The sequence below is a fragment of the Mastigoproctus giganteus genome, chromosome 12 (genome assembly GCF_048544385.1).
Source record: "Mastigoproctus giganteus isolate SK-2022 chromosome 12, ASM4854438v1, whole genome shotgun sequence".
Classification (NCBI taxonomy): domain Eukaryota; kingdom Metazoa; phylum Arthropoda; class Arachnida; order Uropygi; family Thelyphonidae; genus Mastigoproctus; species Mastigoproctus giganteus.
The window spans coordinates 62980110-62997568 of record NC_143586.1 but is presented as its reverse complement, the minus strand read 5'-3'; the positions used below and the strand labels follow the sequence as shown (position 1 = coordinate 62997568).

The window sequence follows — 17459 nt, the reverse complement described above, 5'->3', positions numbered from 1 at the left end:
CTACTGTTGGATAATGTGCCAGGCCATGATCCCAACCTTGTTCAATCTCTTGAGGCACAATTTGACTTTGTTCATGTCAAATTTTTGCCACCAAACACCACTCCTCTTCAACCAATGGACCAGTAAGTGAGTGCAAACTTCAAGAAAATCTACACAAGGAAAATGTTTGAAAGTTGCTTTGCAGCAACTTCTAGTGAAAATGCTGTCACCCTCAAAGATTTTTGGAGGTCGAAGTTCAACATCCTGGACTGTCTGAGGCTGATTGTAAGTTCTTGGAATGATGTTTCCACCAGGTGCTTAAATTCAGCCTGGAAAAACATCTGGCCTTTAATTATCCATAATGTTGACAGATTTGAAGATGATTGTGCTTTGACAAATGATATTGTCACTCTTGGTAAATTAATGGGTCCGGAGGTTGATGAAGAGAATGTGGAGGACCTTATTGATGCTCATGGGTGTGAGCTAACAACAGAGGAGCTACAAGAGTTGGAGAAAATTACAGAGTGACATTGGAGAGGAAGACACCCAAAAAGTGTCAGCTGAAGACTCATTTATTGTTGGGAGCATTTAAGAGTAGTAGTAAAAAAACGCCTCAACATTGAAAACACTGAACTAATGATGTGAAAAATGGAAGACAAAGTTATTTCTTACTTCAGGAAGCTATAAAAAAAAGTCATGAAAACAGTCCCTTAGGAGAGTTTCTTTGCCGGTAGTAGCAAAAAAGTGAAAAGACATGACACCTGACATTGTCCCACCACCACTACACTGCCGTTGATTTCATCAGCTCTGCACTTCAAGTCTAAGGTAAATGCCAATTTAATATTTTTTTATTTTATTTTAAAATGTTTTATGACTATTTATTAAAAATCTTTATAAAACACTAATTTTAAATGTAAAAATAAGTATAACATGTAATAAATACCTATTTCATGTGTTGTTGTTGCCTGTCAAGAGTTTTGAACAAATTACAGGAAATCAATGTGCGTGTTATTGGTTTCAACTTAACAATATTTTGAACATACAATGGGTTTTTGGAATGAATTACCATTGGATGTTGGAGTCCCACTGTATAGTTAATTTTGTAATATTTGTTATGAATATAATACCACATTTTTGGCTTATAAGAAAATTCAGTTCCAGGAAATTATTCAAATTCTAATGCTTGTTTTGCTAAAAATTTGTAGTGATGGACCTTATGTGGCCTCTGCTGTAAACTCTGTTTACAGCAGGGTTTTTTTTGTACCATCCCATGTGAACTCCCTTTGCAAATATTGGAATGATGCTGTTGGAGAGAGTGCTATGGTGCAAAAACGTTCAAGCAATAAGCTACAAGTAGTAGTTATAAACAGTGGGACTAGAATTTTCTGAAGAGGTAGAGGCTAAATCAGTGTTCTGGGGAATAAACTGAACTGTAATCCTGTAGCAGTAAAAAAAAAATGCACATTTTTGCCACAAGGTGTGACAGCCGCTGGTTATAAATGGCAATTGCTCTTATTGAACCAAGGTCTTGAATGAAATTAAACAGGATTCAGAACAGTCATTTGTTTCTTTGTTAAAAACATTAATGAAGTCATATAAGGTTGATCTCAAAATTTGCTGATCATAGAAATATTAGCAGAGTGGTGTGGGTAACCAAGGTAAGCTCTAGAAAAAAAAAATCATATTAGAGCCACCTGAGAATTATCTCATCTACCCATGTGTATTATGTATGTCTGTAAATTGCATGTGTTCTCTGGTCGGCTTACCTGTTTTGTTGGATGAAAAACTCGAATTTCTGGAGGGTGGGAACTTTCTGTCCTTGCCTGAGACCCACTAACTTAGCCATGGAGTGAAAAGTCCCCCTTAATGACAGGATTTGAACCCAAAAAATTATTTTGGTCTGAAAAATGTGGAGTACAATGTTAGAAAATGTAAGGTTCTCAGTTTGGTGTGTTAAGTGCAAAAGCAAATAAGAATAAGAGTTGTCAGTATATTTTGTCTGTAACTTGTGCTCTTCAGTTGGTTGGCTGAATGAAAAAAAAAAAAAAAAAAATCAGTTTCTGGGAAGAAACATGCAATCTTTGCAAGTAGGTGTAAACCTTAAAACAACTAAAGCTGTAATAGGGCAGGATATCATGTCTATAAATTTTGAATATTCTATAGTTAGTGCCTTTTTGCTGGATGAAAAACCCAAAATTTGGGAAGATAAACCTTGCAACTCTTGCCTGAGAACAACTAATTCAGACATGCTGTGAAAAAAGTCCATAAAAATTCCTAAGTTGGCTCTATCCTACCCAGTGTGGGAGAATGGTAATTATAACCACTTTGCCATCTGCGAGGGCTTGAGTAATACCAATCAGTCTATAGGTGATAATACTGTGGTTTTGCCGGTGCCTCCGTAGCCAGGTGGGCAGGAGTAGCAGCAGCGCTTAGCACACGCTTCTTGATTAGACCGGGGTTCGAGCCCGTGACCACCAAATACGGAGGTTACGGAAAGATCAGGGAATGACCACCACATATCCCCGGAGCAATATGGCCTTAGTTGCTAATGCTCCTAAAAACCAAATAACAATAACCGTGGTTTTGCCACTTCTACTCATTTGGCGAGATCTTGGCTTGAATTCCATCGGATGTTAGATGAATTCTTCAAGCCCTCTTCAAATTGGGGTTGTAGTTTGCCGATCTCAGGTGGAGAGAATAGTTTTTTCCCAGAAGTTATTCTGGACTTTCCAAAATAAAGAATAACTCAGGGAAAAACCCATACAAAAATGAAATTTTCTGTGTGAACACAAAACATCAAAAATGATCTGTGAATATATACTTCTACAAACCAGGTGAAGTTTTACCTATGATGTCCAGAAATTTTATTAGTAGAAACAAATAATTATTCCAATTGAAGAGAGTTATGAACTACAGTGATGAATAGGTGCCAACTGCCACTTGCATGTTTGCAAAAATTAATAAAGTAGAAAGTTTCAGAACTACTAGACAGAAGCTTACACTCGCCCAGGGAAGCACAATGACAGTCTCCTACTGCCATTGTGCACCATTAAAATATGGTGCACAATGAACCATAAAAAACCAAATACCTAAAAAGGAAAGTTTAAGAGAAACCAGTGATAATTTTTTCAAGAGGCATCAGCCCTGTGGAAATTCCCACAATCCTATTCTGTCATGGCTTGATAACAGCAAGGGAACCATGGATGTCTTGATGTGAGTGATCAACAGATATCTACAGAAAACACTTCATAAAAATGTCTTCTCAATAACTAGGGGGGGGGAGAGAATGCAAATTAGAAGTCAACTGCCCAATCGACAAACCATATCAAAATGTAAATTTCAGCTAGTATATGTTATGTTGCACCCTCATGGGTAGCACAGTTGGTAAAATTGCTGTCCTCTCCATGCCTGGCTGGTGGAAAAGACCTGAGTTTGAGTCCCATCAATGATGTGAGGAATTTTTATCCCTTTTTCACAATGTGGCTGAGTTAGTCGGTCTCAGGCAAGGGTAGCATGGTTTTTCTCCCAGGAACTCAGGTTTTCCATCCAGCAAAACAAAAAAATCAACCACAGAATATACACAATTTACAGACAGTATATCTGAAGCCATATGCCTTAGTTGCTGATGCTCCTAAACCGTACTACAACAACAACTGTTATGTTGCATGTTTGCACTGTAGTACTTACTACGAATACCACCTGGATCTATCACCAAAACTTGTAGAACTTGGCATCTTTTAAGAATTATGCTGAAACAGTTTGTCAACCTTGCTTTGATTTTTTTGGATTTAATTAATGCTAGAAGCAATTTTTCAATTCCAGCAAATTTTCATATTTAGGAATATTAATTAGGAAAATTGCCTCACCAATACTTCGGTGAGGCAATTTGTGATGATTAAATGATCCTTCGGATATGCCATCCTCCATACTAATCCCATTTGGCTTGATCTGACTGACATATTTCCAAACCTTACATATCTGAAAGGAATGGTTTGGAGTAGGTTCAGCAGCATACATCAATGGCACTAAAGCTGATATCAGTAAACAAGTTCCAGAAATGCCAGTCATGGCCAGTTGGTATAATCACCATTCTCCCTACACCAGGTGGAAAAGACATGAGTTTGAGTCCCATCAATGACATGAGGAATTTTTATGGGTCTTTTACACAACGTGGCTGAGTTAGTTACTCTCAGGCAAGGGTGACATGATTTTTTCCTCTTGGAAACTTGGGGGTTTTTTGTCAAGTAAATCGACAGATTTTTATACATTATATATGGTGCAATATCGCCTAAGTTGGCGATGTGCCTAAAAACCTACAAGAACAGCTTCCAATTATGGCAAAAGAGAATAGCTTCATATAGAGCTACTCAAGTGGGAAACCTTTGAAGGGAACAAAAACATTCAATTATCATTTCTGGAACTTTCTAGCAACACCTCATGCGCCACTGGTCAAAGAATGAAACGATTTAGCACTGAGATTAAATCCGAGGGTTGCTGAAGATGAGTCACATCTATCCTATACCTCTAAGGAGGATTATAAGGATTATTTTGGCCATTCTAATATTAAAAAAAGTCAACTTATATTTCACTACAACTAACTTTGGGAAGGTCAAGTAGGCTGGTTTTGCTTTTACAGTAATGCTGTGAGGCGTTGGCATATTTTCTGCAATTTGCATCAGTCAGTTTTGCAAGATGAAAAATCATGTACCTTGTGGGTAGAACATTGATTATAATCATCATCCTTCTCACATCATGTGTAAAAGAGTGGTCTGGGTTCAAATCCTGTGAGTGATGCAAAGAATTTTTATGGGCCTTTTTTACACTGGCTTAGTCAGTCAATCTCAATCAAGAATAGCAAGGTTTTTTCCACCTTGATAATTTTTGATAACTCTCAACCTGCCAGCTGGCAGGTTGAGAGTTATTAAAAAAAAACCCAGGATTTTATATTGTGTTGAAGGATAGTGATCATATACACTACTACAGGAGGTGGTCACACAGTTGAGAACAAGGTATATAAAATACATTAATAAATTACAGAATTTTCCTAGATATCGTTACACAGCTCACCCTGATTACTGTCATTAACGACTCTGCCAAACTTTTGATAGCTTCAAGATAATAAAATAACACAAAAAAAATTGTTTGTCAGTGCCTTATGGAGTTTCTAAATTTTAATTTGTTGTTAGGTAGAATGTCTGGTCAGCCATCTGATGCAACCAATTCTGAAACAGTAGCCATTGTTGAAGAAAAAAATTTAAAAAACATGAGTGTTTGAACCTGAAAAAGTATTTAAAATATTCCATGGAAGCATTGTAAGTAGTAGTGGCAGCCGGTGCTAAAAAGCAAGCTTAAAAAACACCTTGCAGGTGCCTAGTCTCAAGATGCTTCAATTTGCAGAACTAAAGTTTTTTTAGTAATAGCACCCCCTTTTTTCCATTCACCAATCTTGTTGTCCTTTTCTGTACTCATTTCAGCAGCTCCACATCCTTCCTAAAATGAAGCCTGCAAACTTGTATCCAGTACTCAAGATGTGACCATTGCCCTGTACAATGGGATAATCTTATCTCTGCTAGCAAAATTAATGTATATTGTTCATAACTGTCTTGGCAGCCTGTCTACATTGCTCAGAGAACTTCATATCTGACTTCACAATTACCCCAGGTCTTTTTCATTTTGCAATACACTGAGTGTAGTACCACACAGTTGGTACATTACTCTGGAGTTATTGCTACCCACATTCAGTACTTTGCATTTATCAATGTTAAATGTCAATTGCCATTTCTCAGTGCATCTGCTTAACTTTTCTAGATCCTGTTGCAATCTCGGACTGATAGGTAAGTGGAAGAGAAACTGTTGAAGTTAAACATAAGAAAGGCACCTGGGGTGGATGGGATCTATAAAATTATATTAAGGGAGGCAGAAAAGGAACAAAGCAAACTCTTAGCCCTCATTATGAGAGCATTTTTGGATTCAGGGCAGGTCCCAACAGATTGGAGATGTGCAAATGTATCCCCAACTCTTTTCCAAGGAAAATAATGGAGTCACTTATAAAAGAAGTAACGCAGGACCAGCTAGACAAGGCTGCAATTATACTTCAGACACAGCATGGGTTTGTTAATTGTGTTTGACCAATTTTATTGGATACTATGTTATGGTCACAAAGGAACTGGATGCAAAACAATTTTGATATGCACTTGGATTTCAGGAAAGTTTTTGATACTGTTCCACATAAAAGACTGCTGTACAAATTGGAGCAGTGTGGCATTAAGGGCAAGTTGGGATAAAGGGATGGTTGATTGGGAGAAGACAGAGAGTGATAACTAGTGGATATTTCTCTTTGTGGACTAATGTTATTAGTGGATTCCCTCAGGGTTTGGTGTTGGGCCCATTGTTGTTTTATATGATATAAATATGACACTAATGATATTAAGAGTAGGAGACAGGTGGAATTACTTAACAAGTACAGGTCACTGTTGAAAAAAAGCCGTGAATATGGGTTGAATTTAAAAGTGTCTGTAATTCTGCCCAGGCACGATAGGAGGGCGTATATGATGAGAGCCTTGTTGAGCAATTCGGCCCTGGAAAGATTGTGCAAGGCTCAATGGGTAGAATTTTTTTCAGATTGGTCTGTACTTGTTAACAGGAGAGACTGCTTCTACAGGGATGGGATACACTTAAATAGAAAGGGTGCAAGAATATTTGCTGATGCAATCAAGGCAGTGTTAGGTGGGTCGGAAAACTGCTAGCTTGGGGGGGGATACAAGGACTAATAGATTAACAGTAGCCATTGGCAGAGGTGAAAGTGATTCTTGCACTGCTTCTATTGGAATGAGCAGCAGCCTAGAAAACAAGATGCAGGGTATTTCAGAAACTGCTGGGAGCCATTGCAGTACAAGTAAACACATGGCTTGTGTTAGGTTAGCTAGAAATGGGAACAGGTGCACGTATACACCAATGCTAGGAATTTGGTAAATAAATTTGATGAACCTGAAGTGTTGGTCAAAACATAAAAGGCAGACGTGGTGTCACACAGATATAACGAATACGAACTGGAATTTGGGGAGTACAATGTGTACAGGAAGGGAGGAGGGGTTATGCTATTAGCTAAGAAACACATAAAATCCAAGGAAGTGCAGCCAGTCGACATCACTGGATAGTGCAGTGTCGAGTCAGTTTGGTGTGACATAAGCATTGGGAGATCAAAATTAAAAGTAGGAGTGTGTTATAGGCCTAATGACTCTGATGAGTATAATAAACTGTACAGAGAAATAGAGTGGGCCAGTAAATCAGAGTGTCTTATAATGGGGGAATTTTAATTTCCCGGATATTGACTGGAAATTGTGGGTTGGTCACTCACACTAGCAAGGCTTTAGTGGATTTATTGGATGATTGTTTTCTACATCAAGTTCAGGAGGCAACTAGAGGAAGTAATACACTTGATCTGATTATCAGTAGTGATTATTCATGCATTAAAAATCTACAGATAAAGGAACTACTAGGTGGCAGTGATCACAGTGTGCTGAAGTGGGATTTACTCAAAGAGGTAACTACCATCAGGTGTAAAGGTAAGGGTTTTTGCTTTCGTAAAGGCGACTACGGTGGTCTGAGACAGTATTTAAATTCTATACGGTGGGATCAACTGATGATGTTACCTGGGGAATATAGTTGGTACATTTCTCTGGAGTTACTGCTATCCATATGCAGTACTTTGCATTTGTCAATGTTAAACTTCAGTTGCCACTTCTCAGTCCATCTGCACAACTTTTCTGGACCCTGTTGCAGTAGCATACTGTCATTAACAACCCTGCCAATCTTTGTATCATCTGCAAACTATGACATTAAGCCTGATATACCTTCATCAATATCATTGATAAATACAGAAGACAACAATGGGTCCTGTGGGGCTCCACTAAGAACATTAGTCCACAAAGAGCAGTATCCATTGATTACTACTCTGTCTTCTCCCACTCAATCATCCTTTTATTTGTTGTAGCAACCTTATTGCCATACTGCTCCAATTTGTACAGCAGTCTTCCATGTGCAACAGTATCAAAAGCTTTCCTGAAATCCAAATATATCATATCAAAATTATTTTTTGCATCCAGTTTCTTTGGGACCACATCATAGTATTCAATCAAATTGGTCAGACAAGACTTCCCCTTAACAAACCCATGCTGTGTCTGAATTATTACTGCAATCTTGTCTAGATGATCCTGTGGTGCTTTAAAAAATTGACCCAATTTTCCTAGATCTTACTGCAGTAGCTCACTCTGATTACTGTTTTTAACCACCCTTTGTATTGTCTGCAAATTTAGGCATTAAGCCTGATATACCTTCATAAATATCATCAATTGGCCCAGCAATGAAACCTGGAAGACTCTACTAATAATGAATCCACAAAGAATAGCACTCACTGATAACCACTCTGTCTTCTTCCACTTAACCATCCCTTTATCCATAGCAATAATTTGCCCCTAATGCCACAGTTTGTAGAGCAGTCATTTAAACAGTATCAAGTCTTCCTGAAATCCAAGTATCTAAAAAAACAATTTTTTAATTTCCTTGGTTACTGCATCATAGTAACCTATCAGCTTGATTTGACAAGACTGCCTCAACAAATTAATGCTGTGACTGCAGTATAATTGTCCAGATAGTCCTGCATTACTTCTTTAACCAGTGACTATTATTTTCCCTGGAACAGACATTATGCTAAGAGGTCTGTAATTACTCATGTCACCTTTTGATCCCTCTTTATGAATTGGGGATACTTTCTACATCTCCAGTCCATAGGGACATCCTCTGAATCCAAGGATGCTTTCATAATTATGTCTAAAGGTTTGCTTATCTCCTTTGCTGCTTCCCTTAATATGATTGGATAGATCCCATCCACACCAAGTGCCTTCATCTTCAACAATTTCTCTTGCACTTTCCCTTCTGTTATCAATCATTTAGTTCTCCATTTGCATATTTGATAAGCAGATCCTTTTGCTGAAGGATTTCTCATGTGACTAGATTCAAAATACCTATTCAATTTGTCAGCAACCCAAGCAGGGTCATCAACAGTGAACCCATTGACATCAAGTTGCCCAATATGATTCAACCCCTTTCCTTTGCCAGGCTTTTCTCATATCTGCCATAGCTTGCCTTAACTGCTTTTTGACTTGATTATATGCTAATTTATATCTACCATAGGCATCTGTGTCATCTGATAATTTCTATGCATCCCATTCACTTTTCCCATGTCTCAATAGTTCACCACATCCATTTAGGTCTAATCCTTGAATTGGATATCATCAAAAAGCAAAAGTCTTTCTCTTTATCCTTGACAGTAGTTATGTCTTTAATTACATTCTGCATTAGCACTTGTGATCTCTACCAATACAGTGGATCTTTTACCTGCAAAATCTGCATTGTAACATGAGCATTTGGAAATGTCCAAGGTTTGCACAAGATGGGTTCCCAGAAACCTTTACATTTGTGACAAAACATCACTGGATGTCATCAAAATATAATCTATATATTTAATACAGAAGCCATTTTCTTTATCATGTCAGTGTGAATGATAGGGCTGGAAGTGGTCTCAAATTGATATTTTTTCCTAGGTGTGCAAAAAAGTTGTTTAAATTTAAAAATTTCGAATAGTTTTATTTTACGGGACAGGCAAGTTTTGTACTACAAACTAGAATAGTTCAACATTCACTTCATAGATAAATCCACATGAAGATGTTAACTGTTAAACAAACAGTTGTGTATGAGTTTGCACACTCACTCATTACCATTCGTTTCATTTAATATGTTCAGAACTCATTTTATCGTTATCAACTTAAAGTATTTTTTATTTTTGTTTGGAGTTACGTTTAATTTTGTTTTTCAAGGATTTAGAAGTATGTCACAGGAAGAAGTGTTCAGTGCTGTGCTACAGTGACTGGTTGTGTTGAACTTACCAGGTGGCAAAAAAGATAGTGCTTTTTGTGTTTCTGCAAATGTATTCAGGTTCGGTCTGAAATGTGCATTTAAGGATCAAAAAGATTTATTATGTCACAGTATTTTGTTTCTTAGTGAAAGGTGTGTTCATTGTCAAGCCTTACATTTTAAGTGTGAAAAGGTTGGGAATCATTTTTCTACATGTTAAAATGGTAAAAGTTTTATTGCTGTTGGGAACATGCTTCCATATGTTGTTAGTGTGGAAGTATTGAGTAAATTCAAGGAAGAACTAGACAAATTCTTGGAAAGTAATGGGTGAACTGTGTAGGTTTTTTATTTTGGCTGAAGCTATATAAGCTTGCTTTCTTGCATCATTTTCCATTACTACTACTAATAGTTTAACGATAGGAACCCCAATAATGAAGGCCTTTTTGTTTTATCAGCAATTGTTTTATTTTGCATTAAATACTAATGGGAGTTTTTAATTCTTTATAATACAGGTTTAAAAATTGCCAATTTTAAGCAAGTTATGTATGACAGAACAAAGTTGAATCAAACTGGGAAAAACATCCATGTGATTGTCGTCCAAATTTTCATTTCTAACAAGCCCACATATTAACAATTGTTTATTTACATTTTACAAACATATATATTTATAAATATATAAACATTCCTTTATAAAAAACCTTTACTGAAAAAAAATAAATAATAATAATTCACTGCATTTAAAGTTGATCACGGAGTGCATAAGGTATTATAATAACACTTTTGTAAATTTACATATATTCAAAAAAACTAATAAAACATGGTTATTTGTCAATAGCTTTGCAAATACTATAAAAGTAGATTACACTCCAATATGCTTTTTTCATATAAATATGAAACGGTAGAAATACAGCAATTGTAAGTAAATATTTCATAATTTTCATGAAGTAGACACATTAAAACAGAATAATTTACTTAATCTGCAATTAATTATTGAACTGCTTTGCAAGCTAAATAATTTTCATTAGTTGAAATTATTTTATAAAAGATGGCTAAAATCTCTCTATGATAATTAGGGTGTACAATTACTGTAAGAAGTTAGATAAATAAAAAAATTTCAGTATTTTACTTTGCACTTAAAAACATAAATCATGATTAAAAATCATGGAAAAATTACAAATGCCACAAAAATAAAGATTGCATTAAATTTATTTAGTCTTTTTGTTTGATTTGGATTTTTTTGCAGTCATTTGCTGTTTTTTCTGCATTACCGAAGTCATAGCATAAGTTGGAATTCCATCATATGTAGAGCCTCCTGAGGAACCAGTATTTGTTTCCTTTGCTCTCTTTGCACTGGGTTTAACCGAATTTTCTTGTTCTGTTCCTCTCTTTGGTTTCTAAAACAATAAAAGAAAGCATTTTTTTAATCACCTGATTAAAAAATTCATTGATTAATCAGTAAATTCTTTTCTTTAATGTACTAGCAGATACAGAAAAACTTACAGGTACAAGGATAAATACTAAAAATGTTAAATTGACTTAAGAAAATTTTTGAATTTTTCATAGTAAAACCAAGAAAACTTATTCTGAAAGGTACTCTTGAGTTGCCCTCATATGGAAAAAGTGGTTTTACCACTTTTTCCATATAACTTTTTTAATTAACGAAAGAGTTAATTAAAAAAAAAAGGTAAAGTTACCTTCATACGCTTCAACTGGCTAATTTTTATTTTTTTGATAATCACTCTAAGATTCAATTTGCGAGAAAGAGAGAAATAGATTTTGGGACCGCAAGTGGCTCGAGAGCTTACGAATTAGTTCTACTGAGAATAATATAAATAGAGATAGGGGCACACGCATTCATCCCCTCTTTGAGGCGGTAATCCTTGGAGGGGATGAACGTTTTTGCCTGAAACGCTCCCGAGCCACTTCCGGTTCCGACAGGAACAGTATACGTTTACGTGAGATGCACCGTGAGCCTGCTGGTATTTAATGATGCACCGCAGAATAGAAGTACACTGTTGAGAAAGAAGGTAGAAGCCTTTGAAAGCTTCAGTTAGTATTTTAGCGCTTTTAACCTAGTATATTTTATTGTATTTTAAATTCGGTATCTATATTATCACCTTGTATATCACAGTTGTCTTATTTTAAAATTGCTATCACAGTAATATGGTATTTTGTTTTGTTTGCAAATAAATTTATTGTAAATATTAAAAATTAAGAATTTGGTTTTTCGTCTTTCGTTTTTACTTCAATGGTTGGTGAGAAACACTAAAAAAATCATAGTATGAGAAATACTTTTTTTTTACATATAAATTTAGACCACTAATGTCTTTAATTATTATTATGCCTCTTTCCCCTCATTCCAGATGACAAAGCATTTTTTTTTTAAAAACACTACAGAACATGCAGGCAGCAAAAAGTTTCATGTTGAAGAGAGAAGGCATAGGTAATTTGGGGCATAGAACTTGGGAAAACTAACCCACATCACAAGATGAGTATCTGCATCACTGAATACTTTTTATTATGAAACATAGTCTAAAAGAGTTAACTTATACTACACAGGAATGTTTTTGCTAAAGTACTATGGGAAGAGCACTGAATTCTGCTTGAATGCCAGAAGGCATTGCAAATGGGAATGCAGTATGAATTAGCTGCTCTCTACCTGTTAATTCAAACTGGACATCAAGTAAATAGCTTTCTTTAAGTGTTTTTTTTTTTTTTTTTTAATGATTAGGTTGATATATGAGCTTTATCCATCTACCTAGCATATTGGCATATCTTATACACAAACAGTAAAACTTATGAAATTAAGTATTCCTCCAGTATAATATTCAGTTTCAATTGCCAATCATTAATTTCTTTTTTTAATGGAAACATTTAGCTGCTGCAAAAAATTTATTTAGGCAACATGTATATCGAAAAACTGCATTGCTATATTAACTTAAGAGTTTCAATTTCCATCTTTTTTGAATGCTTGCCACTTTTTAGTTACATTGGTAAATTTTATTTTTTTTTTGTTAACAAGCATGTTGTTTATATTGATGTTTTCTGATCTTATATATATATATACATACAATATAATCTCAGTAATTTGTCATGTCACTTCATTTTTCCAAATTCATTTATTTATAAACATTTCTACTCTCTTTAATTCCTCTGTTGTTAATTCATCTTTTCCACTTTTTAAAATCCCTATGAGACATTTTAAGCTCAAGTAATTCATCTTCCAAAGAATAATGCTGCTTCTATCACGGTGAAACAGTGACTGGGCCATGTCAATAAAAAAGTATTTGTTGCTATCTTTATCAAACAAGCAAATATTAAAAGTCTCAGTGCTTGAGATTATCTAAAGCCTGTTCTGCTAAAGAATAAAAGATCCCTAGACAATGCTGACTAGCATTCTCTTGTCAAAAGAATGTATTCTTGCAGCAGGGTATTTATTGAAAAGAAAAAAATACAAAATGTTGATTACAATAGTGGAAATGAGATCATTAATTTGGTTGAAACAAGCATTTATGCAACATTTCATTCAATATCTGGCCAACTCTTTAAACAGACCTCTCAAGAGTTTGCTAATAAATTGATTTCAAAGCTTTCAATGGTTGGTTAAAGGCAGTTCAAATTGCCAGCAAACATCATACCTGCTTTGCAACCACAACAGAGTCACACAAAACTTTAAATGCTTATTCTGCAAGCAATTAATGGAAGACCTAAGAGATCTGTAAACACCTAAAAATAACTTCAGATAGCACTGCTCGCTATATTTTCTGTTCCACTACAGTTGAAATAGAGTATTTAATGTAAATTACAAACTGTTTCAAGCATGCATGATTTAAACATTTTCTTTTGGGGCAGGATAAAGAAACAAATCTGAACAAAGATTTGATGGAGAATGATAGACAAATCATTTAACAATTAGTATGAAATGATGCATCAAAATTAATATATTCTTCCAGAGAAACTGCAAAAGGATTATGAAGGTGTCGCAATGATGTGGTTTCATCTTGGAAATTGATGATGACATTTATTTTTATAAGTAAAATCTTAAATTTCAAAATGTTTTGTTTGAAGAGAGCAAAGGCAATGGCAAAAACAGTCATCTGTGAGTAGAAATGATGCAATTAATATACTCCAAAAAATTAGAATTAAGTACTAGATATACTCATAAAAAAATGATTATTTTATTTAAATACTTTATACAATACATTGTTTTAATGCATACTGTAAAGTTTTATTAAATAATATTTTTTCTTTTAAAATTCACATGCTTTTATAATTTATATGGTTGTGGCTACTGCACTTCTTTTGTTAATATGTTACAATTGAAGATCCAAAGGTGACAAATTATTGAGATTATACTGTACACAGTTAAAGAACCAAGCAGTTGTGAAAGAGAAATGTACAGAGTGAGGGACTATCTCAGTGTGTAGCTTCCCTCTCCCAGTCATTTAGTCCATTTATTCAAATAATTGTTTAACTAATATACACTGATGAGCCAAAACCACCTACCTAATATGATGTTGGTCCACGTGCAGCCAAAACAGCGCTCGTACCTGGCGAGGCATGGATGCTACAAGATTTCCAAATGTGTCTTGTGGTATCTGGTACCAACATGTAACCAGCAGATCTTTTAACTTCTATAAGGTCCGTGGTTGAGACTTGCAGATCAGAGTTGCTGTTCCAACACAAACCACAGATGCTTGATGGGATTGAGGCCAGGGCAATACCTGGAAGTCTTCCTCTGGGCGGTGTGGCATGGTGCATTATCCTGCTGAAAGACGGCACTGCCAGAGGGGAAGACTTGCCATGAAAAGGTGTACCTGGTCAGCAATGATGTTTAGGCAGGTGATAGACATCAGAGTGCCTGGCACATGAATGACTGGACCCAGGGTATCCCAGCAGAACATCGCCCAAAGCATGACACTGCCACCACTGGCTTGTTTGCATCCAGGCACCATCACTTCCCCAGGATGCACACGTATCTGGCTGTCCACATGGTGCAACAGGAAATGTGATTCATCGAACCAGGCAACTTTCTTCCAATCACTCAAGGTCCAGTTTCGATGCTCGCGTACCCATTGTAGGCGCTGTCGCCGGTGAACCGTGGTTAGCACGAGTAGTTTACACGAGCACGTTAGCACGCGCAGTTGCTTCGATTTGCATAACGACTCGCTGGTCATAATGTTTTGGCTCATTGATGTATGTATTAGCACAGCTTCAGTTTTCACACTGCAGGATGTTTACACAACAGGTCAAATTACCATTGGAATTGGAAAGGGTATATAGGACCTGTGGGATATATCACATCCCACATTCATTGCACAGCATCTTCTCCCATCATAAAGATGGGGGATTTTTTCCCCAGCTTCTAATTCATGAAAATTTTTTTTTTTTTTTTTTTTTTGGTACATACACTCAAAAGAAACATTCTCTGAATGAGGTCACTTGCTTATTATGGTGCTGTATTCTGACACGACGCAAAACATTTTTGAATGCTTATCTTGCATTGTGTCCCTAATAAAACAAACTAAGGACATACACGCACAAAAAAAAAAACTTCAGTGACACTGCAGTATGAAATAATTCTGTGCTGTTATGTTGTTATTTGGTTTTTAGGAGCATTAGCAACTAAGGCCATATTGCTCCGGGGATATGCGGTGGTCATTCCCTGACCTTTCTACATCCTCCATATTTGGTGGTCACGGGCTCGAATCCCGGGTCTAATCAGGAGCATGTGCTACGCACTGCCGCTTCTGCCCACGGAGGCGCCTAATTCTGTGCTGCCCCACAAGTCACAATAAAATGCCAATGGATTGGCAAGTGAATATAACAATACTTGGGAAAAAAGAAGCAATCACATGGCACTTCTGATAACGTGTAGATTTCAAAAATCACGATGATAGTTTCATGTCACACCACAGTTATACATAGAGGGAGTTAAGTTTTACCAAAATATACCAATTTCGCATAATCTCGCCAGTAATGTATGACACTGATTTATTTTAACAGATATAAGCTAATTCTCTTAATCTTAGCAATCGATTCTGGCCTCGGTTTTCTTGTGATAAACATAATCAGACTTCTATCTATGGTTCTTAGGTTCAAATTCCGATACAATTTACAATTTGAAGAGTACACTTAGCATTTTTAGTGAGGATTTTTGTAGGATCTGGCAAGGTTCTCAGTGTTGTAAATCTATCCTCCAAATATAAACAGCCCCTCGAGAGTAGGAGGAAGTGGCCTGCACCCCTTGAAGTAGGAAAAGTTTTTGAAATATTTTGCTACGGAGGACAGTGTATTGGACATTATTGGACTTCTGAAAGAACTAGGTGTTGTGCATAAGTCAGATGAATGCCGTTTATTCATAGATGCCTCAAAATTAAGTTTAAAAGCAGTTTTGCTTCATAATGGCAATGAATTTTCACGAGTTTCTGTGTTTCATTCAGTTGGACTTAAAGAAAGTCATGAAAGCATGTCAACGGTTCTACATGCTATAAAATAGCAGGATTATGGTTGGAACATATGCAGTGATCTTAAGGTTATTGGTTTGCAGGAGGGGGTTCACAAAACATCGTTGTTTTTTGTGTTTGTTGGACAGCTGTGCAACAGAAGAACATTATATTGTGCAACATTGGGACAAGTTCATACCAGGATAATGTAACGTAAAATATATTCCTTTAGTGCAATCAAACAAGGTTCTTCCACCCCTGCATATCAAGCTTGATGAAAAATTTTGTGAAGGGATTAATGAAAAATTTTCGTGAATGTCCACAGTACTGTATAAATATAGCCTCTTTTTAGCAAGAAAGATAAGTACAGGCAATGTACAGTACAAATCAAATTATTTCCTCTTCTACAATATAATACATACTTAACCCTTTACCTAGTGATTACCACTGATGAAGGGAATACACTGCAACAGTGTATAAGTAATTCTATTTTTGTATTACTGAATTAGTCTCATAACCTTTTGACATGACTTTGTATGTTAAAAAGGAAATGTAACATACAAAGTCACATAAACACAATCACAAAAATGAAAAATCCATTACTTGTTATCAATGAGTTGCTAATTTTTTCACAAACAGCAATTAGACAATACCACGACCCAATAAATTTCTTGGTTTCATTTGCACATGGTAAAAACATTTTTTGAGGTGAAATATACACCATTCAGCTATAACGTGCTGCTTTGGCAGATGGCTAATCCAACAACTAAATTTTCAAATTCTTAGGTGATTGGCTGGATTTGTCTATTTTCCTAAACACAGCTGTAAAATGGATGGTGCCAGATAATATACTGCTGAATTTGGGAGGTTTAGCTGTATGAGTGTTTCCACAATTCATATCACTTGAGGAGGGGAGGGGGAACTTAAAACTATATGAATGAAGACACAGCCAAATCTTTTTTCCCCACATTCCAACAGAAATGCGGGAAGCATTACCCTGTAAATCAATAAACTAAAAAGATCATCATCATCTTCTTCCTAAAGGCTATATGTGGGAAGCATTACCCTCTAAATCAATAGGAATTTCATGTTTTTTTTTAAAAATTTATTTACTGAATTTCT

General features: G+C 35.9%; 1 protein-coding gene across 2 annotated transcripts in view; it reads right to left on the bottom strand.

Annotated features, from left to right (window-relative positions):
- Positions 1–10968: 10968 nt before the first annotated feature.
- Positions 10969–17459, bottom strand: part of LOC150077116 (serine/threonine-protein kinase VRK1-like) — a 132542-nt gene continuing 126051 nt past the window's right edge. For both annotated transcript variants that reach the window (XM_090386328.1, XM_090386327.1), the window contains one exon: positions 10969–11285. In XM_090386328.1, the coding sequence (XP_090242454.1) occupies positions 11097–11285 (189 nt within the window). In that variant the 3' untranslated portion in view covers positions 10969–11096. The remainder of the gene's footprint in view (positions 11286–17459) is intronic.